This window comes from Dromaius novaehollandiae, unplaced genomic scaffold (assembly GCF_036370855.1).
Source record: "Dromaius novaehollandiae isolate bDroNov1 unplaced genomic scaffold, bDroNov1.hap1 HAP1_SCAFFOLD_80, whole genome shotgun sequence".
Lineage (NCBI taxonomy): Eukaryota > Metazoa > Chordata > Aves > Casuariiformes > Dromaiidae > Dromaius > Dromaius novaehollandiae.
This window is the reverse complement of record NW_026991339.1, coordinates 38,699-65,036: the sequence shown is the minus strand read 5'-3', so window position 1 is coordinate 65,036 and position 26,338 is coordinate 38,699. Positions and strand designations below refer to the sequence as shown.

The 26,338-nt window shown below is 44.2% G+C and overlaps 1 protein-coding gene across 1 annotated transcript in view; it reads left to right on the top strand.

Moving 5' to 3' along the window:
* Positions 1 to 466: 466 nt before the first annotated feature.
* Positions 467 to 26,338, top strand: part of FASN (fatty acid synthase) — a 47,419-nt gene continuing 21,547 nt past the window's right edge. Inside the window, exons 1-22 of the mRNA XM_026113128.2 lie at positions 467 to 837; positions 7,571 to 7,711; positions 8,566 to 8,718; positions 10,011 to 10,184; positions 11,123 to 11,323; positions 11,765 to 11,887; positions 12,427 to 12,542; positions 12,830 to 12,964; positions 14,825 to 15,284; positions 15,648 to 15,835; positions 16,643 to 16,832; positions 17,912 to 18,006; positions 18,424 to 18,558; positions 18,865 to 19,068; positions 21,655 to 21,770; positions 22,228 to 22,403; positions 22,736 to 22,927; positions 23,159 to 23,239; positions 23,334 to 23,519; positions 23,836 to 24,015; positions 24,241 to 24,444; positions 25,929 to 26,239. Of these exons, the coding sequence (XP_025968913.2) occupies positions 7,585 to 7,711; positions 8,566 to 8,718; positions 10,011 to 10,184; positions 11,123 to 11,323; positions 11,765 to 11,887; positions 12,427 to 12,542; positions 12,830 to 12,964; positions 14,825 to 15,284; positions 15,648 to 15,835; positions 16,643 to 16,832; positions 17,912 to 18,006; positions 18,424 to 18,558; positions 18,865 to 19,068; positions 21,655 to 21,770; positions 22,228 to 22,403; positions 22,736 to 22,927; positions 23,159 to 23,239; positions 23,334 to 23,519; positions 23,836 to 24,015; positions 24,241 to 24,444; positions 25,929 to 26,239 (3,747 nt within the window). The 5' untranslated portion in view covers positions 467 to 837; positions 7,571 to 7,584. The remainder of the gene's footprint in view (positions 838 to 7,570; positions 7,712 to 8,565; positions 8,719 to 10,010; positions 10,185 to 11,122; positions 11,324 to 11,764; positions 11,888 to 12,426; positions 12,543 to 12,829; positions 12,965 to 14,824; positions 15,285 to 15,647; positions 15,836 to 16,642; positions 16,833 to 17,911; positions 18,007 to 18,423; positions 18,559 to 18,864; positions 19,069 to 21,654; positions 21,771 to 22,227; positions 22,404 to 22,735; positions 22,928 to 23,158; positions 23,240 to 23,333; positions 23,520 to 23,835; positions 24,016 to 24,240; positions 24,445 to 25,928; positions 26,240 to 26,338) is intronic.

Here is a 26,338-nt window from a genome sequence, read left to right as displayed (position 1 = left end):
CCTTATCGCCTAGCAACACCCACACGGGCCTCGCGATTGGCCAGGCCGCCTTCCCGCCCACACGCCCCCGCCTCTGGATTGGGCGCCGGCCCGTGACTGAGCGTCCACAGGGAGCGCCCCTTTCTTTGTGCGCCGCGGGCCCGCGTGGACGCTGCGCAGTCCGGCCTCTCGCGGCCCGGCGCCCGTCGGGCGGTCTCTACGCGCCTCGCTGCGGCCACGGTGCCAGCGCTGGCGCCCTAGTAGCCCCACGGTGTGCAACCCGACGGGGGGGCGGCCAAAGGGGGGGCCCGCGGCTGCACGGGGCCAGCGCTGCCTCGCCCCTGGCTGGGCCGGCGGCCGCTGCGGCGGGCCCGGGCGAAGCCAGGTACCACCCGCCGGGCCCGGCCTCTCACAGCCTCCGGTTCGGGGGCGGGGCGCGGGAGCTTGGCGCGGTGCCGCGGGCGCGGGAGCGCGCCTGGGTCCGCCCCGGCCCGGCCAGGGCCGAGGACCGGGTATGTGTCCCCTCCTCCCGCGGAGCGGCTCTGGCGGGCAGGGGGTTGGCATCACCCCAGGGCCGGCTCCGGGTGGCCCTGCCCCGGCTCTCATTGGACTGCGCCAAGGAGTAAACTGTCAGCCCATGTGGCGTGGCCGCCGGAGGTGGCGGCTGCTTAAATAGCGGTGGGAGCTAGAGGGAGACAGTGAGGAGAGCGCGGAGCGGCGGCTGGTGCGCAGCCCGCAGACCGGCACCGGCCGTTGCAGCGCCCGAGTCCGCACGGAGAGCCCCCCCGCGGTATCCCGGTCCCGGCACTGAGCTGACGCCAGGGTCCTACCGGCACGAAGCCTGCCGCACCTGCGCAGGTACCGACGGGGCAGGGGCCGCGGCGCGAGCGTGGGAGCGGCGCCCGCCGCCCCCGCGGGCTGCTGCACCCCAGCACCCGCGCCGGGGAGGCTCCATCTTGCCGCCTCCGCCGCGGCGGGGCTCCGCGACGGGGCTGCGCGGGGATTTCGGCTGCCGGGCGGAGGCGGGGGCGGGGGTCCGCGCGGGCCCGGCGCGCACCGCGAGCAGGTTCCGCTCCCGGCCTTACGATCGGCCCGCGCCCCTGTTGCCCTTCCCCTTCCCGTGGGCTGTGCTTCCGTGGCCCAGCGCAGCTGTGCCGAGGAAAGTCCCCGCTGCCCGAGAGCCCCGAGGCGCGGTCACCGAGCCGGAGCCTCCGGTTTTCCCGGCCGGCGAGGCGGCGCGGCAGGGGAGGCCGAGCCGCCGCATTGTGGCGCCGGCGCTCGGCCATCTTGGCGGCGAGCAGGCGGGCGGGGGCCCCGCCGCGACCCCGAGCCGCCGCCGGTCGGCGCGCCGAGGGCAGCGCGGAGATGCTGCTGGGCGCAGTCTGGGGCGCCGCTGATCCCGGGCCTCACGTGGTCAGCGACACGGAGTCCTTCGGTGTCTCCGAGCCTCAGCACGCGGCCTTCCCCCGGCGGCGCGGGGCCGCGCGGGGCGGTGGCGCGAGGCCGGGCGGCGCGGCGCGGCCTCGGCGGCCCCGCGCTGCGCAGCTCCGGCGCGGAGCCAGCGGCGCGCCGCACCGGGCGCCGTGATTGACTGACCCGGCGCACGCTAGCGGGAGGACCGGTCCTCTGTTCTGTGTCGCAAGATTTTGTGGGTTAAAAAGTACCAGAAGGATATGGACGCTTGTAAGCAGGTATTTGGCCTTTTCCGTAGTTAAAGGCGACTTCTTAATACATACTAGGAAACCTTTTCAAGAAAGGTTTAGTAATACATGCTATACCTTCTTTTTTTCCACTTTAATATAAACCAGTTGCCCGAATATAATAATCTCACTGATTGTGCAGTCTCCTTTTGATGTGGTTCTGTCAGTCCCTCTTCTGCAGCTTTTTTTCCACCTACTTCTCCCCAGCATAGGGCCCTTTGAAATACTGAATGCAGATTTTGCTAGCTAAAAGCCTTATTCATGTGCTCAAACTGAAACAAGTTGTGTCAGAGCAGTTTGTTAACTTAAGTACTTCCCCAGGGAACAATATTGGTGGCCCTGGAGCATGTCTTTCTTCTAAAAACAAGAGTTTAAAAAAAAAAAAAAAACCCTTTTAGCCACTGTAGCAAAATGTTCACCTTTTCCTGCAGCTTTTAGACTTCTCAAAACAAGTTGAAAATAATAATGTGTTTTCAAAGGCTGCACTTAGTGGATGAATTCAGAGGATGATGGCCTTGCATGGAGGGAATTACAGACATATTTAAAAAAAATTTCGATATGGTCATCCTGGCAACTTACGTTTGTACAGTCCATTCTGATTATCTGGGAATCTGAACAGCTGTGTTGATGCTGCAAACAAAATCTAACTACCTCCTCAAATAACATTTTGAACCAAACTGTGTTTCCTACTGAATAGTTTGTTTAAATATTAAAAATACGCTACCACTTTTCACTTCCCATGTGGTCAATGGGACAAATACAGTCTTGATGCACAGACAGTTAAAAACTCTTTGTAAAACTGAAGCCGTAGCACACAGACTGACAGTAGTCGAATGCTTTCCAAAAATTAAAACCATCCGATGTTGACTTTTATTTTGTAAATTTTTTTTTAACAGATAGACATTGTAGCTCCCTCAACAAGTGAACTTCTATGTAATGACAGTTTTAATTACAAATTCTAGAAACAGGTTTGATATTAAAATCAAATTTGGATAATCTGTGGTCAGAAAACCTGGATTATGATGTAGTGATACTTAAACCAAGGAAGCAAACCATTATCTGTGCTGAGGGAAGCTACGGAAGACCCATGAATGTTTCCTATTAAGATAATGGGAGATCCAAAGAAGGGTCAAGATTTGGACTGTCAAGAACCAGTAGCAGAAAGCTAGTTTTGAGGAGTCTGTCCCACCATGAATAGAGTCATCAAAATAACAGTGAAATAAATAAAAGCAAGGTACACCTGCCTAGAAAATTGAACTGTGCATCAGGCAAAACGGGGTTTGGGTGTTTTTATTTGCAAACAGATTCCATGTGCTTCCCTTGGTGAACTGCTCAGTAAAGAATAGCCCATCTCAAATTTATAATGATCAGCAAAAACATATGTGTGTCTCATCAGTCCTCCCCCCCTTTTTTCCTCACCGAGGCTCAGGTGGGCAAAGGTACAGCACATAAGAAAATTATTAACTTTGGAGATGGGGATAGCCAGGTAAAAGTGGGAGAAGAAGTCAAACTTTGTCTTCAAGTTCTTCTTTCCCCCTGTCTACTCTTCTCCCCCCCAAAAAAACTTACAGTTTCAGTGGGTGCAAGGATATTCTTGTAGGGAAACAAAATAAATAAAATTTTTATAAAAATAATTGTACAGCTGCCAGGGATTGTGTCGAAGCAATGATTAATATAATACTTTTCTTTTTGATTCTTTACTGGTGCGAGATTATTGAGGTACTGATGAATGACTGTCTTAAATGCAGTGAAGAACAATATTTCAACTTACAAGTAAGCTTGATAATAGCACTGGGCTCATGTGAAACCGATAGGTATCACATACATAGAGAACATGGTTAATAAGGTATAATATGATTGAAGAAACAAACTGGCATCAATAAACAAAGCAACTTTGTCAAGTGGCTAATGTGGGAGGCAGATAACCAGAGTACAAGTATAAAGTGATGAAAGTGGTTACTAGTCAATAATACCATCAGCGATTGTTAGTTATTACAAGTGACAAACTGAATGAGTCAGCAATGCAATATCATTGCAAAAAAATATTGTGTAAATCTAGTGTGGTGGCAATTTATGCTTAACTGAGGTGTCCATTGGACTAGTGTGTTCAGATTCCCCCCACAGTTTAAAAAGGCAAGCTGTCTGGGAAGAATTCACAGTAATTAAAACAAAATTTTAGGGTAAACAAAGGGAAGAGAATGTTAGATGTCTAGTTATATCCAACAGAATACAGCCTTAAGAAATGTGAGAATCCTGTTGTCCCTTTCTGCCTTTTCTTGTTTCCTTTTCTGACCTCTTGCTTTTATTCACCACGTTCATCAAATGTAGTGGGGAAAATTTCTTATGCGTATTTGCTGTAGTCCAGTCTCTAATACAGCTATAGAAATCATTGTCTTTCCTGATGTGTGCTATGTCCTGTACTTCACAAACTGTCAGTATACCATGTATAGTCTAAGAGTGTTCTACAGAAAAAGTGAGTCTCTAACGTAGTAACATAATACAGGACGCCATTTTGGAGTAATGTCAGTGAACTTTAAAATAGTCTACTTGCTTTCTGTTTGCCAAGGAAGACTGAAGATAACATTGGTTGCTGTAATGTCTTCTTTAATCTCTGATTAATCAGGGATGACTTAGAATTCATGGTTTTTCCTTTCCCCACTCGCCTTTTCCACAGTAAATCATCTACACTGTGTCTGTCACATCAGTCCATAAGTTGGATGTCATCTCTGACTTAGGCACTTGGAGCTCTTTGTGTCAAGTCTAAATCTTTCAAGTTCTCTTTGTATAAAAATCTGTAGGTTGTGGCTCTCCTTACCCATTCACATGGCTAAAATTAACTTCTTGGCTCTCTTTCTTCTGTGATTTGATTACTGCAGCATTTTTTCCTCTGCCTTTGACACAGTCTTGCTCAACTACATTCATAACATGTTGGCAGACACTGCTTTTCTGATAAATTCCATTACTTCACTCCCCCAGAAGAATATTTTATTCAGACTGGTGATACCTGGATGGAGATTTTGTGATGCTCCAGGGTAGGAGATGTGGGAAGGGACAATCCAAGAAGTGAAGTTTCAATCCCCTGAAATATAACTTGTATTTCTGTCCCTTGAGATGCCCAGCCAAAGAGCTGTGGCATAAAATTTATTCAGAATCACATTATCATCTTACATATTTCATGTCTTGTGCTTGGATTGAAAGCTCCATGCCTCAGATTCATTCCTGCTCTGCTCCTAGCACAGAATTGCTGCAAGTATAGCAGAGTTGCAGTCCTCGATCAGGTTTTCTAGGTATAGTGGTGATGCCAACAACAGAAATGGCCTCCTAGATTTGGGAATAGGAAAAAAACAAAAAGTTTCTCCTCAGAGTGGAGTAGATTGGGCCTATTACCACCTACTTCAGTTTTGGGGTATAGTTTCTCAGTAAGGTCCTTAAATGTTTGCTGACTAAAACCAGTAGTGATAGTTTCCCCATTTAAACATACAATCAGAGTGGAATAGAACTTTACCCCGGAAGAGCTTCTGGATGGATTCACAAAGGGGAAATCGTGCTTAACCAACCTGACAGCCTTCTATGATGGACTGACTGGCTGGGTAGATGAGGGGAGAGCAGTGGCTGTTGTCTCCCTTGACTTCAGGAAGGCTTTAGCTAAGGTCTCCCATAACATTTTCATAAGCAAGCTGATGAAGTATGGGTGAGATGAGCAGACAGTGAGGTGGACTGAAAACTGGCTGAACGGCAGAGCTCAGAGGGTTGTGATCAGTGGCGCAAAGTCTGGTTGGAGGTCTGTAGCTAGCAGTGTCTCCCAGGGGTCCACACCGGGTACAGTATTGTTCAACTTATTCATCAGTGACCTGGATGAAGGGACAGAGTGCACTGGAACAGGTTGCCCAGAGAGGTGGTGGGGTCTCCAAAAGCTGTCTGGACAGGGTCCTGGGCAACCTGCTCGAGGTGACCCTGTTTGAGGAGGGGAGTTGGACTAGATGATCTCCAGAGGTCCCTTCCAACCTCAACCGTTCTGTGGTTCTAGTCTGAAGTATTTAATAGGAGGCTGAGAAATCCAAGATATCCTTTTGTGAACAATTCTGTTTTTGCTCTCGGAAGGACTGGACTGGAGGAGGTAGTTAGCTCTCCTACTTCTGAGTATTACACATTGCATAATTCTGCAGTTACTCCACAGATCTAAGTAAAGATAACTACCAAAGTCCAGAAGGGTAAAAGAAATCAGGCAAGGTCTGTGGTATTGTGTGGTGTCTGGACTACACCTCAGCAAAAGCCTTGCAAACCAAAGGGCTTTGCTTCTCCTACATACGTGCACACACCTGTGCCCCAGCCCCTTTCAGTCACGGGAAGGTGTTATGCCTGTGCAATGTATGGATGGAAGAGAGGCCTATTTCTTGCACAAATGCATCAAGAATTTCTGAAGGAGGATGCAGAACCGTAAGGCGAGCAACCTTTTACCTTGGCTTTCTGAGTATGAGTTGGGTTTTTTTTTCCCCCCACAGATAAATCATCATAAGAAAAAGAGGATATAATTCCATTGCTAGATGAAATTTATTAGGCAGGGAAAATGATTATACAAAGTATCATCTGAGATTACCCATTGATGCTGTTTTGTTCTGGAAAGATGATTGAACACCAGTAGTACTTCTGCAAAGTGCCTGCATGACACTATGGTGCATAATCTGTGATGGAGATTAAACTTTAGGTTGTACGAAACAGTCTTCAGTCATTAAGACAGACTTCAAGCTATTTAAATACCTAATTTTCACTGTGACTTTTTTTAATTGTTAAAATCCCATTCGTTAACCCAAGAGAATATTTTGCCTCTGCCATCAAGAAAAATCATTTAAGGAAGCGCTGTGAAAGCTTGCTACCCGCCTCTTGTCCTCTGTTCATGCAACTGCTTTTACTTGTACTTTTTCCTTGAACTTGCCTACTCAGGGCCTACAAACTGTAACTGGAACATTAGATTAACTTGCTGTCTCTCTACTTAGCTGCTAATAATTTTTTCAGTGTAATACAAAGAAAATTTAAATAAGTGTGTTGACTGTAATATATGAGCTCTCATTTGATGTTGTGACTTCTTTGGATAGCCTTCCATGCTGCCTCATGGAGGCATGGTGCTCTCTGTAATTTGAGGTTGAGGTCTTAGAATACAAATTCTTTGGGACAAGAGCTAGGATTCCTTCCCCCCCCCCCCCCCCCCCAACTGGAATACAGATCTATTCTGCTCACTTGTGTCTTAAAGCACCATCCTCTGTTCATGGGCTCAGTTTCCCATGTCTTCTAACTGTGCCAGTGCAGGATTCTGTGTTTTGGGTAACACCATATGCGTAAAACTTTTTTCTTGTTTCAGGTGCTTAGAATGATGCTAAAATGTATTGTCATCTCTGCACTTTGTTTACAAAAAAAGTCTTTGATTCTTGATTCTGAAGTTAGTATTTAACTTTGGAATGATCGTAGAACTTGTTTTGCTGCCTGTTAGGTTTGCCTTGTAATTATATATTTTACTATATGTATTTCTTAATTTCCCCACCCACCTCTGCTCCAGCATATTAATCTTTCTTCTCTGCAGGCTTCACAGAGGCCCTGCATCTGGTAAAGTTAGACCTGTTCATTCTCTAATTGTCAGGTAAAAAGTGGTGGTTTTCAGAGCCCAGCACTCCTTTAGCATCAGTTTTCTTGTCTCCATTGTCCCCACAAATCTTACTGTCAATTTGATTAGGTAGGATATCTTTTTGTACTAGAGGCTCCATAGGCTGTTCCTGTGTGGGTGTTTCTCCTGCAAACACACTTGTTTGTCACAACACGTCAGGAAGGCTAGAGACGTGTAGTCTCCTTCTCTGTGTGAAAGCTTACTAGTCTTACTGCTTTCTGGATCTCGGCAACAGGGAGAAGTTAAGAGATGGAGGACGTGGTGATTGCAGGCATAGCAGGAAAATTGCCGGAATCGGAGAACTTGGAAGAGTTCTGGGAGAACCTACTTAATGGAGTTGATATGGTCACAGAGGATGATCGGAGGTGGAAACCAGGTGAGCACTCGTTCTCTCTCCTTTTGGAGCCTTGAGTTCTGAGCTTTTCAGATGAACTGTCCTATGAAGTGAAAGGTTTTATCAAATAGGGAAACCCTGCCAGAGCTTTTAAATTCACTTCTGATATAGACACCAAGAAATTCAGGAACAGAACGTTTCTATAAAAGTCTTATGTAACCCATTTTATAATGGCATTTCTCATGCAATAGTAACTAATAAGTTCTATGTAGCTTATTTGCAGAAAAAGAACAGGTTTAACAGAGCAGCTTTAACACAACAGCATCATGAATCTTGAAGCTGCTGTTGACGGCTGTGGTAATAAGACTCATCTGTCAGTTTTATGGATTCAGAAGTAGCAGGGGGGCTGCAGTCCCATGATTTATGGCTTTTTACAATGTTCTTTTCTGTTTGATTGTCCCTTTGAAATATTTGGCCCATGTCTGTCTAATTCAAAGCTTGTGATTTGTGAAAGTGAAAAGTAGCTTTTGTTTTTCTTCTAACTGGTGACTGACTGGAATCACTGATTCAGTCTGTGTGTGTGCGCTTGGCACAAATTGCCAAAGAACAAATACTTGCAGGCAAATAGATGCATTTTGCTGCTGTATCCTGGAAAGTCTTACAAATTGCAATCCTTTTTGTTAATGCAGCTTTCTAATTCCCTTATGGGATCTACAGAGATGGGATGCTAGATGTTCTCGTAGCACTCTGGGTGCTGTGATGTGGAAATGAGGTTTCAAATGTAATCAAGAAACAGCTGTGGTCATGTTGCACTACTTCCCCCACCACCACCCCCAGCTAGTAACTGCTTCAAAGCATATGTAATCAGTGAAACAATGTTGAATTTTTCTTCTCAGGACTCTATGGACTGCCCAAAAGAAATGGAAAGCTCAAGGACATAAGCAAATTTGATGCCTCTTTTTTTGGGGTTCACCCCAAACAAGCTAATACAATGGATCCTCAACTTCGCTTGCTGTTAGAAGTTTCCTATGAAGCTATTTTGGATGGAGGTAAGCAGCTGAATGACTGAAGGAGGAGAATTGTGCTGTATTGCCTCTGTGTGACAGGTGCAGATGTGCATCGATGTGATGAGAGTTCTAACATGAGAAAGCTATCCCAATAGAGAGGAGACCAAAGAACCGGTAAGAGTTAGAACACACCTGCTTTCTCTAGAACTTGAACTAGGAGATCTACACTGATTATCAGCAAATCTGTGTTGTACAGAACAATCGGTACTGCAGAAAAACTTAAACAGCTACTAGTGGAAGAGCTCTTGTACATCAGGGTCCCTATGCTTGTGCTCTATCATAATATTCCAAAATAGATCCCTTCCTCTGTTAGAGGCAGAGGGTACAATTGCAGTTGAAATGGGAGAAGACTCAAAATAGAATTCTCATCCATGGTCTGAAAGAATGGCAGATGTCCTGATGTATTCCTATGTGTTGGCCAGGTTCATTGAAAATAGGTGGCATTTGAGCTACTACTGTAAAATGCTTACCTAGAGGATATGCTTTCAGAAATTGGAGCCTCCTTTCTCCATCACTGCCAGTATTCTGAGCTTTTGAGTTACTCACCCACAGAGCCAAAAAGTTTGTTCTTAATCAGTTTCACATCTGAACATAAGCACAAGGACAAAGTTGGAAACAGCTGGCTAGTATTGACAAATTGACACCTGCTGCTGAGCTTAGGTCCAAAGGCCTGAATAGTCTGCATGTGTCCAGGACTCCTGCAGCACAGAAAAGAAAGAGCAGAGATTGCCAGAAGTCAAAGTTGCCATGCAGCCTTTCAGAGCAGAATGGTTTCTCATTCCAGGTTGTTGGATTTTGTGCTTAAAAATTCTTGTACTCCAGAGGCCTCTAGCATGGATAGGTAGATATTCTTGTGCTCACATGATATTCTGAGGGCTGCATTTTTCTTCCCTTCTGTCTGCTAGTTTTCTCTGCACTGGAAGTCAACTGTTAGCTTATCTGAGCAGCATTTGTGTTTTGCATAATCTGTACCACTTCTATACAAGACTTCAGCAATGCTCGGCTAAGCTGAAAAGTTGTCCCAGGGCAATATCTTCTGGTCAGAAAAAACAATCTCAAAGTTCTGACGGACTGTGCTGTAAGATTTGTAAGGCCTGCAATTGAAGGAGATGGAGAGAGAACTATTGGTAAGGGAACAATGCTACAGGTCTGCCAGAAAGGAACAGTAAGAAGCTGTATTTCACGATCCAGTACCAGAAGGTACCTGGTATTTCCCCAGTTTGCCCTTCATCTTGAGTTTGTCTGCCATAATCTACCTTACAATATTCCCATAGGTATTAATCCAGGCACCCTTCGTGGCACAGACACAGGTGTGTGGGTTGGTGCAAGTGGGTCAGAAGCTGCTGAAGCCCTTAGCCAAGATCCTGAAGAGCTTTTGGGGTACAGCATGACTGGCTGCCAGCGTGCTATGTTTGCCAACAGGATTTCCTACTTTTATGATTTAACAGGTAAGTGTCCTAAAACCTGTCAGTGCTGATGAATAATTGCAATTTGAGCATGGTTGTACCACAGCTTCTGCAGAGAGGTGGGATGGATATGATGATATAGACCCTTCTGGGAGAAGAAAGCAGCATGCAACAGTTGTGAGGAGGCAAATGGGAAGCAAAAAAAGTGTGGTGAGGTTCATTGTAAGGCTTTATACCTCAGTTGCTGCTGATGGGCATAGCTGACATTCATCTGAAAGAAGATGAAGACAATGACAGAAGGCCTTCAGAAAAAGGGTCCAGGTCTTGCTTTAAACTTCCTTTAAACTGTTACTTGATATCCAGTCGTGTAGAAGTTTGCCTAGAGGCAAACTGACTAGAAGGAAAGAAACGTAAAGGGAAAAGGTGGCTTTTTTGGTTTGTTTTTCACTTGAGTAAAGTAAAAGAACTGAGGGAAGTACCAAAATGGTACATCGAAGGCATAGACATGACTAGAAGTGTCTGTGGCCTTGAAGATAAGGTAGAGGGATGAGAATTCCTATGCAGAGCAGCTGGGGATTGCAATCATGGCAAAGTTAGCACCAGGAAGAGGAAGGGATTTTACCGATGAGAACAGAGAAATAGATGAAACCCGCCTGTGACAATACAATTTCTTTTTTTGATGGCGACTGGTAGATGTAATGTAAAAAGGTACCCTTAAAACCAAGCTGTTTGCATTATTTTTTTTCCTTCTTTCCTGTCCCTTAATATCTGGTAAGCAGGCAAAGATGATGATACTTGTATCCCAGCGTATCAGGATTACCTTTAATGTTCTGTAGCAACTTTTACTTAGCTTTCTTCGGATACGTTTCCCCCAATCCTGTAGTCTCTAGCAAGCAACTCTAGAAAATGAACAGCATAAAGAAAGTTTTTGTTAGTTAGTGTTTTGTTTTTCTCCCTCCTCCCCCTTCCTGTTTCCTAAGGACCGAGCATAACTATTGACACAGCCTGCTCCTCTAGTCTCATCGCGCTGGAAAATGCTTACAAGGCAATTCGTCATGGACAATGTAGTGCAGCCCTGGTAGGAGGGGTCAACCTTCTGCTAAAACCCAACACTTCTGTGCAGTTCATGAAACTTGGTATGCTCAGTCCTGATGGTGCCTGTAAGGCCTTTGATGTTTCAGGTAAGGCATTAGCACCAAATATTGTTATGTTGTTCGAGTCTTATTGCTGAGGCTGTGACCTGATACTCCTGTAAAACAGCAGGTAGTTGGTGTTATAGTTGTTCTTAGGCCCACTGTTTGGGACATACCCTGAACCTGATCTATGTTGCATGCTTAATTGAATCTGGAAAATTAACTATGGAGAATAAACTGTGTGGTTCACTTTACTACCATTGAGGAGAAGAAATAACATGATCTCTTGACGGAAACTTTTGTTCATCATTTGTGATAAGCAGACAGCATTTTTAGGGCGTACATTTTTAAAACAAATGCCTATATTGTATTCTCAAAGCAATCAGTTTTAAACAGTGCTTAGGAATGAGGTGACTGTAGTGTATGGTGTTCTGCTACTTGAGCAGAACTCTTCAGATTAGGGATTTGTTCTTCTCTCTCCATTCACAGGAAATGGATACTGTCGCTCTGAAGCTGCTGTTGTTGTTCTTTTGACCAAGAAGTCCATGGCTAAACGGATCTATGCCACAATAGTTAATGCTGGGAGTAACACTGATGGTTTCAAGGAGCAAGGTAGGCCTTGAGCCTCAGAAAAATGGGATTCTAAAAAACTGTCCAGTCTTGAGTCTTGGTCATCACAAACAGGGGCCTATGGCTGTTACGGAGTTCACTTTCTCTAGGCCTGTGAGGTGTTTTTTTTTTGTTGTTGTTGTTGTTGTTGTTGTTGTTGTTTGTTTTTTTTCTTTTGGTAATACAGAGTTCAGGCCTTTTTTATAAAGGAATCCAGAGAGGCAAGTGGCTATTTCTGCTGTACAGACTAACAGGAATGTCATGTTAGCTGTGACTTCCTCAGGATACCTTTGTAATAACTTTTTTGCATTGATAGTAGACATTAGGCATTTTTATTACTGGAAGAGTCTTTCCCTGCTGCTCTCCCCTTTCTCCCACTCTCCAGTCATGGACATGCTTAGCACAAGTTTAACATGTTCTGCTTGATTTTTCCGCCCCCCCCCCCCCCCCGACCTTGTAGCCCTAACCAGTTAAAAGGACACTAAAACCAGAACAGAAAGTATCTAATGGGAGAGAGGAATTGATGGCAATTTTGGTCCTAGGTGTGACGTTTCCATCTGGAGAGATGCAGCAGCGGTTGGTCAGTTCTTTGTACAGAGAATGTGATATCAAACCGGCAGAAGTGGAATATGTTGAAGCTCATGGGACAGGCACCAAGGTCAGCATGGCCTGCTCTGGGTTGTGCGTGTGTGTGTTTTGGGGTTTTTTTTTTTTCCTCCTGTTGTCTTCCCCTACACCCCTTGTCACACTGCTTCCTTGACTTCTTCCTTGTTCTTTCAAAATAAACATGGAGGAACTGCATTTTCCCCTACAGCAGTTACTAGAATGTGTACTGCTTCACCACTTTTGGATTTTACCCAAACATCTTATTTTTTCAGATTTGTTTCTTCTGCAGTGCATTTTGGAAGTGTTAGCTAATTGTCATTCTGACTGTTTTCTTACTAGGTTGGTGATCCACAGGAAGTAAATGGCATTGTAAATGTCTTCTGCCAGTGTGAGAGAGAGCCACTGTTGATTGGCTCAACGAAGTCAAACATGGGTCATCCAGAACCTGCCTCTGGGCTTGCTGCGTTAGCGAAGGTAATGCATAGCTTGAGAAGGAAAACGTTGGCTTTTGAGAAAGTTTGCACTGAGCCAGGATAAGATGTAAGCTTATAATGAATTCAGGTGATTCTAGCTTATTTCATTACTCCTTGCTTCATCTGCAAAGAGCTTTTAAAAGCTCAGATGGTTATGGTGTCAGCTGGACATGAATGCTCAGGTGACCCTTGGTGGGGGTGTGTTAATATGCACATATGTTTTTAATCCTCCTGTTCTGATGAATTCTACAAAAGCTCAAACTGTACTCAGAATAAAGGCTTTGTGATCACCTTATTGATTGTTCTTACCCCACAACTTCCAGCAGAACTGTGCTATGACTCATTTGGGTTTGGGGAAGTACAAGTAGAACAAGCTAAATGTTTTGGGTGACTGATGTTGACCAAAGAGGCAGTTTGGGCTCTCAGTGCCAAAAGAGTAGTTGATCCTTCTGGCTGTTTGTCAGGGATGTGTCTCTTCCTACTCTTCTGTCTGTCTCGTATTGGCAAGAAGCCAGGTGAGTTCTTCAGGATGTCAGACTACGAGCTTGAATAGCTGGTTGTCTTGGCAACTGGCTGGCCTACTAACTACTGCTATAGCCAGACAATCATCTATCAGTCTTGGCTCCTAAACTGCTTAGCAGAGATCTAGCTAACGTTCACACTTGGTTGTAAGCCTATTACTGCTTCATTCTGCATGGCTCTAAGGTTTTCAATGTGCATTGTCACTGCTAGTACTTTAGGCTCTTTAAAGTGGTTATTATGACCTGAATACATACTACTCCCTGTGAATAACCTTGTCTGCAAATAAAGCTTGGAAACTGCAGTGTCCATCTCTTTAGATGAAAATTTACTTTTTAATTTCTATCGTCCAGGCTGAGGCCTTGTTCAGTAGAAGGAATGATCGCTGACTCATAAAATAAACCTCTCCAGTGTTACTACATTGTAGGTTATAAGCAATTTGCTTACTGCAGTTCTGCTGTCGTCTGTCAGGACAGGATCATAACTCTGAAGTGCTCTTTCCTAGTTTCAGCCTTTCTTAGAAAGGGTGCAGAACTGTGAAAAGGAGACATGATTTCTTTTTTGTAGGCTTCTCTGACATATCATGTTTTCTTACTCTTTTCCATAAGTTTTCTCACTTAACTTTGTATCGGAACCTACAGCTGGATGCGTCAGCCCCTAACACCCACCATGCCTGTTAAAGTGTCCCTTGTGCTTTTTTTAAGTTGTGTTAGTTCTGATTCCCAGATCAGGTGTCTTGAAAGCACCTGAAGCTTTGTTTGGAAGGATGTTGGAAACTCTGTCTCTGTTCTTGATTCTGTAACAGTTGGGCAGCACTTGGTATTTTAACATTTGGATGTTAATCAGAATGGCAGATAAGGGATCCTTGAAACCAAGGCAGAAAATACAACAAGCCAACTGTCTTGAAGACAGCTAATGTCTCAGGCAGTCTGAAGTTATTGTAAACATTTTCTTTTGGGATTCCATAAAATGCTTTTATATGTGAGATGTCAGTTAGGGGAACAGATCCTGGAAGTATCTGATTTCAGACTTGAAAATCTATTATGTATATGAACAGGTAAGAAGGAAACGAGCATTTGCCAAGGTCGCTTTACTTAAATTCTGACGTGTGAGGGACCAACTTATTTGCATTTTTGAACTACTGGGCCTAATTAATTACTGCATAGCCAAGAAAAAGCCTCTTGGTGGCTCTGGTTTATATTCACCGTACTGTACTCTCAAACCTGTATAAAAGCCATGGCGCTTAAGTGTATACTGTGTAATCATTTATAGTAAAACAATAATAACAAAAGAGTGTTTTCTATAAGAAAATGTGGAACACAGACTGCTCTGTCTCTTTCAGGTCATTCTCTCTCTGGAACATGGGCTGTGGGCTCCAAATCTTCATTTCAGTACCCCAAATCCGGATATTCCTGCCTTACAGGATGGCTCTTTGCAAGTGGTTTATAAACCAACACCAGTGAAAGGTGGCCTTGTCAGTATCAATTCTTTTGGCTTTGGAGGTTCTAACGCTCATGTCATTCTGAGGCCAAATGAGAAGAAACGCCAGCCTCTGGAGACTTGTAACTTGCCGCGATTGGTCCAAATCTGTGGCAGAACACAGGAAGCTGTGGAAATACTAATTCAAGAGAGCAGAAAACATGGAGGATGCAGCCCATTTATAAGCCTGCTCAGTGATATCTCTACGATTCCTGTATCTTCCATGCCCTACAGGGGCTACACGCTAGTTGGCAGTGAGAGTGACGTAAAAGAGGTCCAGCAAGTTCAAGCATCTGTTAGACCGCTCTGGTACATCTGCTCAGGTAACACCACAGCAGCGGGTCCAGGCTTCTGCATTCCTTTGTGGATCTGGGCTTTGAGCTATTGGATCCTGTGCTCTGTTTAGCATTCTCTTCCACTTTCTAGCATGAGGTACTATCATGCAGTCCTTTGCTAAGTATAAGAGAGTTATGTTCCCCATGTTCTATCTAATCCTTCCAATTTAGCTATCTTCAGATGATAGTGAAGTCCAGGAGAATGAAAAGCGGTGCTTAATTTAGAAGGTATTAGAAATGTACGATGTTTTTCTCATAGATAGAATTCTTTCACTGCCAGAGCAAGTATGCAATGTCTGCTCCTTTTATTGAGCATTACCAAAGCTCACATTCTCCTTGCTTATCCTGCAGGCATGGGAACGCAGTGGACAGGTATGGGCCTGAGCCTGATGAAGCTGGATCTGTTTCGCCAGTCTATATTGCGTTCAGATGAGGCTTTGAAGGACACAGGGCTGAAGGTCTCAGATCTGCTCCTGTGTGCAGATGAGAACACTTTTGATGACACTGTCCATGCATTTGTTGGACTAGCTGCTATTCAGGTGAGACTGAATGACTGGTGGAGGGGGACATGGACCCTTTCCTAGACACAATCCACATGAGTAGGCTCTGCTAATGTGTCTCTTTGGCTGGTAAAACACTGTATGGATTGATACTGATTAGGAAGTTTGTGTAATCAGCAGGTGACAGAAGTCTGTTAGAAATATACCTCTGACAGTAGAGGATGTGTTGCATCCTTGATGGTTTTTGGCTCCTGTTGTTTTGAAGATGCTTGGGGGAATGTTGACCTGGACTGATTTGTGTGCATGTGTGTATGTGGGGCAGCTTCTTCCTTTAAGAGACTGAGGAATGCCTGAAGTTTTGTGTAAATGTTTGTACCAGCAAACAAGATTTTATAGAATACTTCTGTATTTTACCTTCTAAAACTTCTTCTGAAAATGAACTTAATGATGTTAAATAAAGTCCTTTTAATTCTGGATGAATGTCAGTGTGGGATCCAATGCCTCTTAATAAGAGGCATAGTTTTAAAGTGATCTGGAAAGCTGACCTTGACTCTACTCTGTATAGACATGCTCTTCTGCAACATCCTGTTGTTGGAAATAACTTCCTAGTGGAAATCTAGGTAATGGAGAGGCCCAGACAATACTGGAGTCACATAATGATTCTTGAGCTTGCTTTGAAATGAGACTGGAACTGCGCTTGTGAAGAAAATGGCAGTGAGGCCGGGAAGAATGTCTGTACAAAAAAGCTAATTTATACAATACTCACTGCTGCTTTGTAACATACCCTTTGAGGCATGACGCCTGCTTTCTGTGGTGTGGAATCACTTATCCTACTTTTCCCTGCAGATTGCCCAGATTGACATGCTGAAAGCTGCAGGTCTGCAACCTGATGGGATTTTGGGCCACTCAGTGGGAGAATTAGCTTGTGGCTATGCAGATAATTCCTTAAGTCATGAAGAAGCCATTCTTGCCGCTTATTGGCGAGGACGATGTGTTAAAGAGGCCAAATTACCCCCAGGAGGAATGGCTGCTGTTGGTAGGTAGCTAAAAGTAGATCCTTACCAAATGGGTGATACGAGAAAGTACGTGTTCTCTGTTGTATAGTATCAGGATAAAATCAGGCTCTGAAATGTGTTGGTGGAGACAGCCGTGTCTATACAATTTTAGCTACTGTTGCCTCTTGTCCTTTTCCCTCCCCCCCCCCCCCCTTGTTGTAGAGTGGGTTATAAAATACTGAAGTTAATATAATGGTAGTAACGTCTGACCTGGAATACAGTAGAATTTTGGTCATCCATCCAAAACTAAGTGGAAATGGAGAGGTTTATTGGCCAGTGACAAATAACAAAAGCCTGATAATCTGCTTGAAAAGAAATGAAAATCTAAGGCGCTGGGGTTTTTGTCTCCTGATTTAAAGAGACAAAAAGAGAGATTCCTGACGTGCAGAAGAATGAGGCGTGAAACCAGTAAGACGCTTTTCTGTGTTGAACAAATGGCTTGTGGAATTCACTGCCATTATAGCTTGAGGTTGAGAACCTGATGATAGGATTGGCGCTTGTGTACTAACACTTAGGAAGAAGCTCCCCTTAGACAAGCTTTGCTTAGTGTTTGTGTCTCTGAGAAAAGTAAAGGATATAGCTTTTGGCCACTATTTGGTGAAGTTTTGAGCTGTGGACCCAGCAGTTTGTCTTGTCTGGCTTTATGGTGTCTCATATGTTTTTAAATAAAGTGGTTATTTGCTGCATGGTTGTTTTTCTGCTTATTATTGGCACAGTGGTCATTAAAAACTCTGAAACGCTTCTTTTCAGAGAAAAGCTGTTGCAGGTCTCATGCAGTAGGTTTGACAACTAGATCACTTGTTATAGTTTTATTTTAACTAATGCACCAAAGAACTATCTAATAAGGCTTTCTCTTACTCGATACTAAGTTCTATGGCAAGTGTCATGTATTTATCTCAGATTGCTGCATATGTTTTTTCATAATCTGATATTGAGTTCAAGTTTTTTCAATGACTTATATCCATGTAATAGATGGCCAGATTCTGTGTGTGTGACTGCCTCCTTTCATGAGGCTCACTGCTAGAAAGACTTGTGCTGTCCAGAGATCTTCCTTCTGCAGGTCTGACATGGGAGGAATGTAAGCATCGCTGTCCTCCAAATGTGGTACCGGCCTGTCACAATTCTGAAGATACCGTCACTGTTTCGGGGCCTCTGGTGAGCAAGTAACTAACGTAATACACACCAGAGCTGTGACTGGGACTTGGAAGTTCCAGTTTGGAGAAAATGTGAAGCCAAGTTAGGGCTCAGCTTCTTGCGAAGGGAAGCTGGAGTGAAATGGTGGGAGGGAATGTGGTGCTTTTTATGAACGTAAACACTCAAACTGCCCTGTGAAAGAAAGTGATGTTAGTGCCCCAGTGAGCTAGTAATTACAGATCTCTCATGCTGAATAATGTTACAACTATGGGCATAACAAGAGATGGATAAGACTCAGAAGGACAATAACCGCATCATGGGGTATGGCTCCCTCTAAGTGTCAAGTGATGGAGTGTATGGGGGGAGTACAGCGATTCATCCAGATCCCGAATATGTTGCAGGCTTTTACATTTAATGCGCTTCTATTCCTCCTCTTAGGACTCTGTGAATGAGTTTGTAGTCAAACTGAAAAAGGATGGTGTGTTTGCAAAGGAGGTACGCAGTGCTGGGGTTGCATTTCATTCCTACTACATGGCATCTATTGCACCAGTGCTGCTCAGTGCCCTGAAAAAGGTAATATTGCTCAATTATTGCTCACGTAGCTTATTCTGGGACAGCTGGGGTTTGAGTATAGGTGATGCTGAGCTTAAGGAGACCTTTCTTTTTAGGAGGGAAGGAAACTTTTTGAAGTGTGTAGACCTCTGTGATACCTACAGTTAAAGGTCCTGTGGCCTCAAGCAGAAGGATGTCCTGAGCAATCAAGCTGAGGAAAATAGCCCATAAGGGAGGGGAGGGAGGAGTGGGCTTGCTTTTGCCTGTCTTATTGTCATCTGTAACCTGTAACTCTCCCTCCTCTTCCTCTATCTTATCTATCTGTAGGTCATTCCACATCCTAAACCTCGTTCAGCACGGTGGATCAGTACATCTATCCCTGAATCTCAGTGGCAGAGTGATCTGGCTAGAAATTCCTCTGCAGAGTATCATGTGAACAACCTGGTGAATCCAGTGCTGTTCCATGAAGGTCTGAAGCATGTTCCAGAGAATGCTGTTGTAGTGGAGATTGCTCCACATGCTCTCTTACAGGTATTGTATTCAGTTATGTCAGTAGGCTACTATATTGGTAGGAGACTGAATGTATGAGAATTGAGGAATACTGCTTTTCTAGTTCTGAGAACTTCCCCACCCACACATTCACATAGTTGCCTTTATTCATTGCCATGTGCAATGAGTAGGAAAAGCCCTTAATCATTTGGATCAAATACTGCATGTGCAAAGAATGCAGCACGGAGGAAAAATGTGAAGCCTTAATAGCTTGGGTTGTAATGTCAGTTCTTGCTAGACTGAAAGGGTCAGGCCTGGATCCTTATTTTCATAGGAGACCTCAAAGGATACAACGAAGAAATATGTATGGTTGAAAAGCCTCTTTCTCCTCCATCCCCCAGCCCTCAATAGTTTTTTGGATGCAGTGGGGATAAATGACACTGTTGGGCAGGGGGCAAGAATAACAGGCCTTCTCTATGAAAATCTTTTATCACCCTCTGTGCCTTGAATTTAGTGGAGGGGTGGGTTTTGTTCACACTTTTTTTTTTTTTTTTTTAAGCTGGTTCAATCAATACTGATCTCTTTCACTTCATTTGAAAAGTTTCATCATCAGACTTGCACAGCCATAGCAGTTCAGTGAGAAAGGAAGCACAATGCTACACTAGTGTAACTAATTAAAAGAATATAATATGCAATGTTGTATCTCTTAAAAAAAAAATCAGTGACTATATCATATAGATCTTCAAGGAAGGAAGATTGGAGTCCCTGCTCCCAAATAAAAATAGCTTACACTAACATTAAAGATTCGTGCTTTTAGCCATGCTCCATTAAATTTGAGGATATTTGGAGTATGTGATGTCCATTCCTCCACTTTTTTCCTCTCTCCCTCAATAAAAGCTGAAAATGAACAGCACTTCTAACTGATTTTTAGAAGCCGTGAGACTATCCAAGCGTTAATCCACTAAAGCATTAATCCACTGAAGTTGGGGTTTTTTTGTTTGTTTTTTTTTGTTTTGTTTTTTCCTTGGGAAACTTTGGCCTAAAATGATCAAGGTAAAAAAGCTATGCTGTGCCTTTGGACTCTTAAGAGGGGGAGTGACAGGGGGGTGGGTGGGGTGGGGGACGGAATGTTTGGGGAGGTGAGTCTTCTCCCTCACATTTCTCCTGTCTTCCAGGAAATCTGATTATCAGATTATCATTATGCTGAAGCAAAGTCTTGTTCCACTTATCAACAACATTATTTGAGAGGATGCTGATCGGGTGACTAAAGCAAACTTGTATGACAACAGGCGCGCTGATCAGCTTCCCAAATGCTTTGGCATCTGTAACATCAGATGTTCACAAAATGTCTTGTACACTTCACCTTTTTCAAAAAGCCACTAAAAATGTTTTATTTTTCTAAACTATGGCTAGAGGTTTATTTTGGGGAATTTCCTGAGAGTTAGATGATACTGGAAGCCTCTGCCTTCGTTGTCTGAGAAGCCTAACTGGGGGAGTGGATTACAACTCTTGGTCAACTGTGTTTAGCCACACTGTGTAGGGCAATACTTACTTAGGGACTGGCAGTCAGGGCCTAGCATGCATGCTGTGAAGCCTACTTCTTGAATACAAGTGTATATAAATAGTCAGTACCTTTTTCCCATTTTGTGCCCTTTTGAGGCTGTAATGTGGATGAAAGTCTCCCTGCTGTCCGCAAGGATGTGCTTTCCCCACAGGATGAATGCCATGGATCTTGTGCTTGTCTCTGAAAAAGCTCAAGGGCTGATTCTTTTTTTGTTTGCTATGTGGCATGCTAGAGGTGAAAAGTCTAAACAGCAGAATAGTTATTTGGGAGTAAAGTTTCAGGGTTGTATAATGCTTCTGAGTTCCAATCTAGTATATATTTATTATGCCATGTTGGACTTATTTGTACTTTGAAAGTGACTTCCAGGCAGACAGAGAAAGGCAGAATCAGAGCAGAGCTCTCTAGATGGATTACACACACACACACACACACACACACACACACACACACACACACACACCCCCCCACACACCCCCCAGTGGAAAAGATTTTTTTTTTTTTGTACTTCATATTGAAATCATCATACAATTCTGGACTCTAATGCAAACAATTAAGGATTTTATCAGCTGGGTTTGAGGGGGTCCTGGTTTTTCTCTCCTTCTTCCTTCTCCCATTTAAAGATGCAACACCAAATTAAAGAGCAGATGTCAAGGGCAAAGTTTTGGTAAAATGCTGTGGGATGCTTCAGTCTGAAAAGGGCTGATCCTGGGAGCAAGGGCCTAAGCTCTGTGTGTGTTTGTGTGAGTGGGAGGCTTGAGAGGATGATCTTGCAGTTCTTGAAGTGCGGCTTTTGACTCTGCTTGACAATCTGCTTGGGAAAAGGAGGTTTGTGATTTGGCAGAATTTCGTGACTGTTATGTAGGTTCTGCCTTACAAGAAATGCAGCTTCTGTGGTGGTTGGGAGGTGGCTATTCTGCTACTCTTTGTCTTCCTGTTTAAAATGGTGCACATTCTAGCACCTAGCACAGAAGCAGAAGTGGCTTGAAGTCTGTAGAGAAAAAAATTCAGGGACAAAGAAGAATGTGATGCCTTCCAGCAGTGATTTCTGAACTCTGCTTGACCAGGCTATCTTGAGGAGAGCTTTGAAACCAACTTGCACCATTCTACCTTTGATGAAGAGGGACCACAAAGATAACCTGGAGTTCTTCCTAACACAGACTGGAAAGATTCATTTGACAGGGTAAGGAGACTAAGGGAGAAGGGTGAGCAGGTTATCAGTTGGGAGAGAATTCAGATCTCTTTCCTAGCATGCTTGTCTTCACAAAAATGGAGATACTGCTTTAACAAATGTGGGAAAGGATGGGATATCCATCTTTGCTTTACATAGTTATGCCACTTAGGAAAAATTGCCTTGGGTTACAAACTGCTTAAGCTGGGATGGTACCTTTCAAAGGGAAGGAGCCCCATTCCAGAGGCCTGGGAACCTGGACTAGCTCATGGAAATAAACTCTGAATCTCATGGATTGTTATAATTGCCAGTTTGGCTGCAGTGTTCCTGGGCTCCATGTCTGAGACTTCTCCAGGAGTCCCATGAACTATTACTGTCTGACCTCTTAAGTACTATGGTTGACTTTTTTCTTTTTTTTTTTTTTTTCCCCTTTTTTTCTCCTGTCTTGATCCTTTTTGTGTCTTTCTAGGATAAATGTTCTTGGAAATAACTTGTTCCCACCTGTGGAATACCCTGTCCCAGTGGGAACCCCCCTTATTTCTCCATATATAAAATGGGACCATAGCCAGGACTGGGATGTTCCAAAAGCTGAAGACTTTCCAGCAGGTTCCAAAGGCTCCGCATCAGCTTCAGTCTACAATATTGGTATGTGTGCCTGTCCCTTTCCCCCTTCCCCCACTTTACCTTTACATTTTTTTGTATAACACTATGGAAAAAGAAACTCAAAGCAGTATCCCTGAAGCAGTCTTCTGAAGCTTGAGACATTTTCTCTAGAAGGCTGGGTGTGCTCTTGAAGTGGCATGAAGGAATATGAACTGTGCAGACAACTGTCTTGATTCAGACTGACAGCAGTTTTAAGAGCTGCGTGTTGCCAGGCAGGATGGTTGGGGAAACCCCTAGAACCTCTTACAGTCATTGAAGGGGAAAGGCCTCTTTGTTAGGGAATTTTTATTACTCTACTCTTTATTCTTTGGCAGATGTGAGTCCTGACTCTCCTGACCACTACTTGGTTGGTCATTGCATTGATGGCAGAGTCCTGTACCCAGCAACTGGGTATCTAGTGCTGGCTTGGCGAACTCTGGCACGGTCTCTTGGTATGGGCATGGAGCAAATAGCTGTTATGTTTGAAGAAGTCACAATTCATCAGGCAACTATCCTTCCCAAAAAGGGTGAGTGAGAGGTGCTGGTACAACTTCAAAACTGTCTGATGAAGGGACTGGGAGGAAAGAGAAACAAGGGGAAAGTGAGAACATAAGAGAAAGAATATAAGGAAGAGTACAACAGAAGTGAATGAAGAGGTTGATTCATATGATCAGGTAGCAGCAGTCTGGACATGATGTGAGAGAAACTGGAGGCAATGAATGGCCTCTCAGACCTCTCTTCTTTGATATTTCTTGCAGGATCAACACAGCTGGAGGTGAGACTCATGCCTGCTTCCCACTGCTTTGAAGTGTCAGGGAATGGGAATCTGGCTGTGAGTGGTGAGTGAGTAAAGTGTCTGTGCATGCCCTGTCCTACCCACATTCATTATTTACGGACAGTGACAATTACTATTTTTTCCACTGTGCCCATCAGGGAAGATTTCCCTCCTAGAAAACACTGCTCAGAATAACTTTCATAACCAGTCAGTTGACCTTCAGACTCAAGTAGACGTGAGCTCAAAGTCTGGCCTCTCCAAAGAAGACATTTACCAAGAGCTGCATCTACGTGGATATAATTATGGACCAACTTTCCAGGGCCTTTTGGAATGTAACAATGAAGGTGAATTTACTTCCTATAGAAGAATGATGAACTTGGTTGTTGTCATGATGATTATTTGATCTTTTAATAGAATTTGTATTAATGGCCAAGCTGTCTATGCTTCATGGGGTGGTGGTGTACTTTTGGAACGATAATGGAGGATGACCATGTGCCTTGACAGAGCAGTGGGAAAGCTGTTATTTCCCATGTAGAGTTGAGTATTGGATCTTACAGGGGAAGCTGGGTGCCTCAGACTTTGCAGTTAACAAGTAGTAAGTCCTTACTGGGATTTTGTCAGTGAGCAGATGTGAGACTTCCCCTGCCTTTTCCTTTTCAGCAAGCACAGGGAAGGTTCTGTGGAATGGGAACTGGGTGACCTTCCTAGACACTCTGCTGCACATGATAATTCTGGCTGAGACTGGGCGCAGTCTGCGCTTACCTACCAGGATTCGATCAGTGTGCATTGATCCAGTGCTGCATCAAGAACGGGTGTGCCAATACCAGGATGATATAAAAGGTAGTGGCTTTTCCACTTGGGCTTCTCATAGTTCTCTGAGTGCTGTGTGCATGAATGTTTGACTTACAAAAAAAGTAGGGTGGACTTTGGGGACCTTCTTAGTCTCCAAGATTTTCTGCAGCTCCCTCTGTAACATGGGCTGACAAAGCACTGTTCAGCTAATTAACCTTGAATACAATACTTCCAGTGTTTGATACAAACTTCTGTTTGTTTCTTCTCTTGCAGCTTTTGATATCATTGTTGACCACTACCTTGATAGCCTCAAAGCAGGAGGTGTTCAGATCAATGGTCTCCATGCTTCTGTGGCACCACGACGACAACAGGAACGAGTCCCTCCCACCCTGGAAAAATTCTGCTTTTTGCCCTATTCTGAGAGCAGCTGTTTGTCTTCTAGCACCCAGCTTCATGCCCATCTGGAGCACTGCAAAGGTAGAGTGGGGATAGCTTGTTTTTGCACTAGTGGAATCTTCCAGCCTGTTAGAAATGTCTGAGAGAAACAGTTTTGACTAGCTCAGTCCTTACTGCATTAAAGAAATAAAGTGCTGGTATCTGTACAAGACCTTAGCAGGAGTCCTTTGTCTGTAGAGCTTGCTAAAAGCTGGGTCTGCCTGAGGTGCTTCTAGAATGTGGGTAGAAGTAAAGCTGGGGGGTATCTGGGGGGCACATCTGCCTTTCTATAACAGTGAGTGTTTCAGATGGCACAACTGTCCCTGCAAGCAAAGAGACACAAATCTTCAAGGAGAAATCCAGCCCAGTTACTTCAAACACTGATAGGAAAGCCTACTTTGTCCCCAAGTCTATGACTTGGTTGTTTTGTTTCTCCCTGTGAACTGCCAAGATGGACCATTTCACAAAGAATCACAGAATGTTTGAGGTTGGAAGGGACCTCTGGAGATCATCTGCTTCAACTCCCTACCTGCTCAAGCAGGATGAGCTAGAGCAGGCTGCCTAGGACCATGTCCAGTCAGATTTTGAATATCTCTAAGGATGGAGACTCCATTAACCTGTCTGGGCAACCTGGTTGCTCACATGTTCCTTCCCATTTGGTCATGGGTGTACCAGAGCATATCCAGGGAGGAAAAGTGGTTTAGTGAGACACAGGAAGCTTGTGTTTGCCACAAGAACAGCATAGGAGCTGTTTAGTCTGTTGCAAAACCAATAACCTAGTACAGGGCTCTTTGGATGGGGAGGCATTCACTATGCACAGCTCATTTCTCTTAAGTGTTCTTTCATCAGTGGGAAATAAACTGCTATTTTTAGAAGTTCTTTGACTTCAGCAATGAGTTTTGCCATGTCTGGAGATGGCATTTTTGGCTTTCTAGGCTGATAGAGTGACTTCACACTCATCTTTCGATTTGGTAATAGAAATTAACTTTTTTTTCTTTTCCTGCGATGTCTGAATACTGTCTACCAAGTTTTTACATATGTTTTAGAGAGACTGTAATTTTCTCGGTTCTGTTGCTGATGTCAGCCAAGACAGGCTATTTCTCACCCAGCTATAAAACAAAAGCGTGGTTGTTTTTTGTTTTGTTTTGTTTTTTTCTCTTTAATATGGCAAAACTGTGCTTTTCCCTCCCCGCCTCCCTAAAGCTCTCATCATCCAGAGGTTTTCTGTTAGATGCCCTCTTTTCCATCAGAGCCTTGCCATGGGGTAGATTTGGTATGTTAGATTGTCTTGCTACACAGTCCGTTCTTCAAGCTTGCTTGTTTTGGGTCTGCAACTACTGCGTAAAAACGTCAATTATGAGAATGTACAGAAGCATGTACTACATCTTTGTGGCTAGACTAATGTTATAGGATGCCATAATTTGTGGTGCTGGTCAGCTGATACAGCAAATGGAAAAACTTGTGTCTTTTCCTTTTTTTCCCCCCAGCATTTGAGAATCTGACTCTTCACTTCTTCTATTCTGTAGATCTGATCCGGAATTTACAGGCAAAGGTGGCAGTACATGGGGTCAAATTAGCCATCCCTGGACTAGAAGCTGTAGGGGCTGCTGCAGAGTCCTCACCCATACAGAAGGGCCTTCAGCATATCCTTGCTGAAATCTGCCATCTGGAACTGAATGGAAACCTCCATTCTGAGCTGGAACAGATTGTGACTCAAGAGAAAATGCACCTCCAGGATGACCCTCTTCTCAATGGCTTGCTGGATTCTTCAGAGCTGAAGGCTTGCTTGGATGTGGCACTGGAGAACATGACCAGTCACAGGATGAAGATAGTGGAGGTTAGCTGGAAGCCCAGGATGGGGCCACAGATAGTGTTTCCAGACCTTCCAGTAACCTGATTGTTCTTCTATTGTTCCAGTTATAATTCTGGATATTAT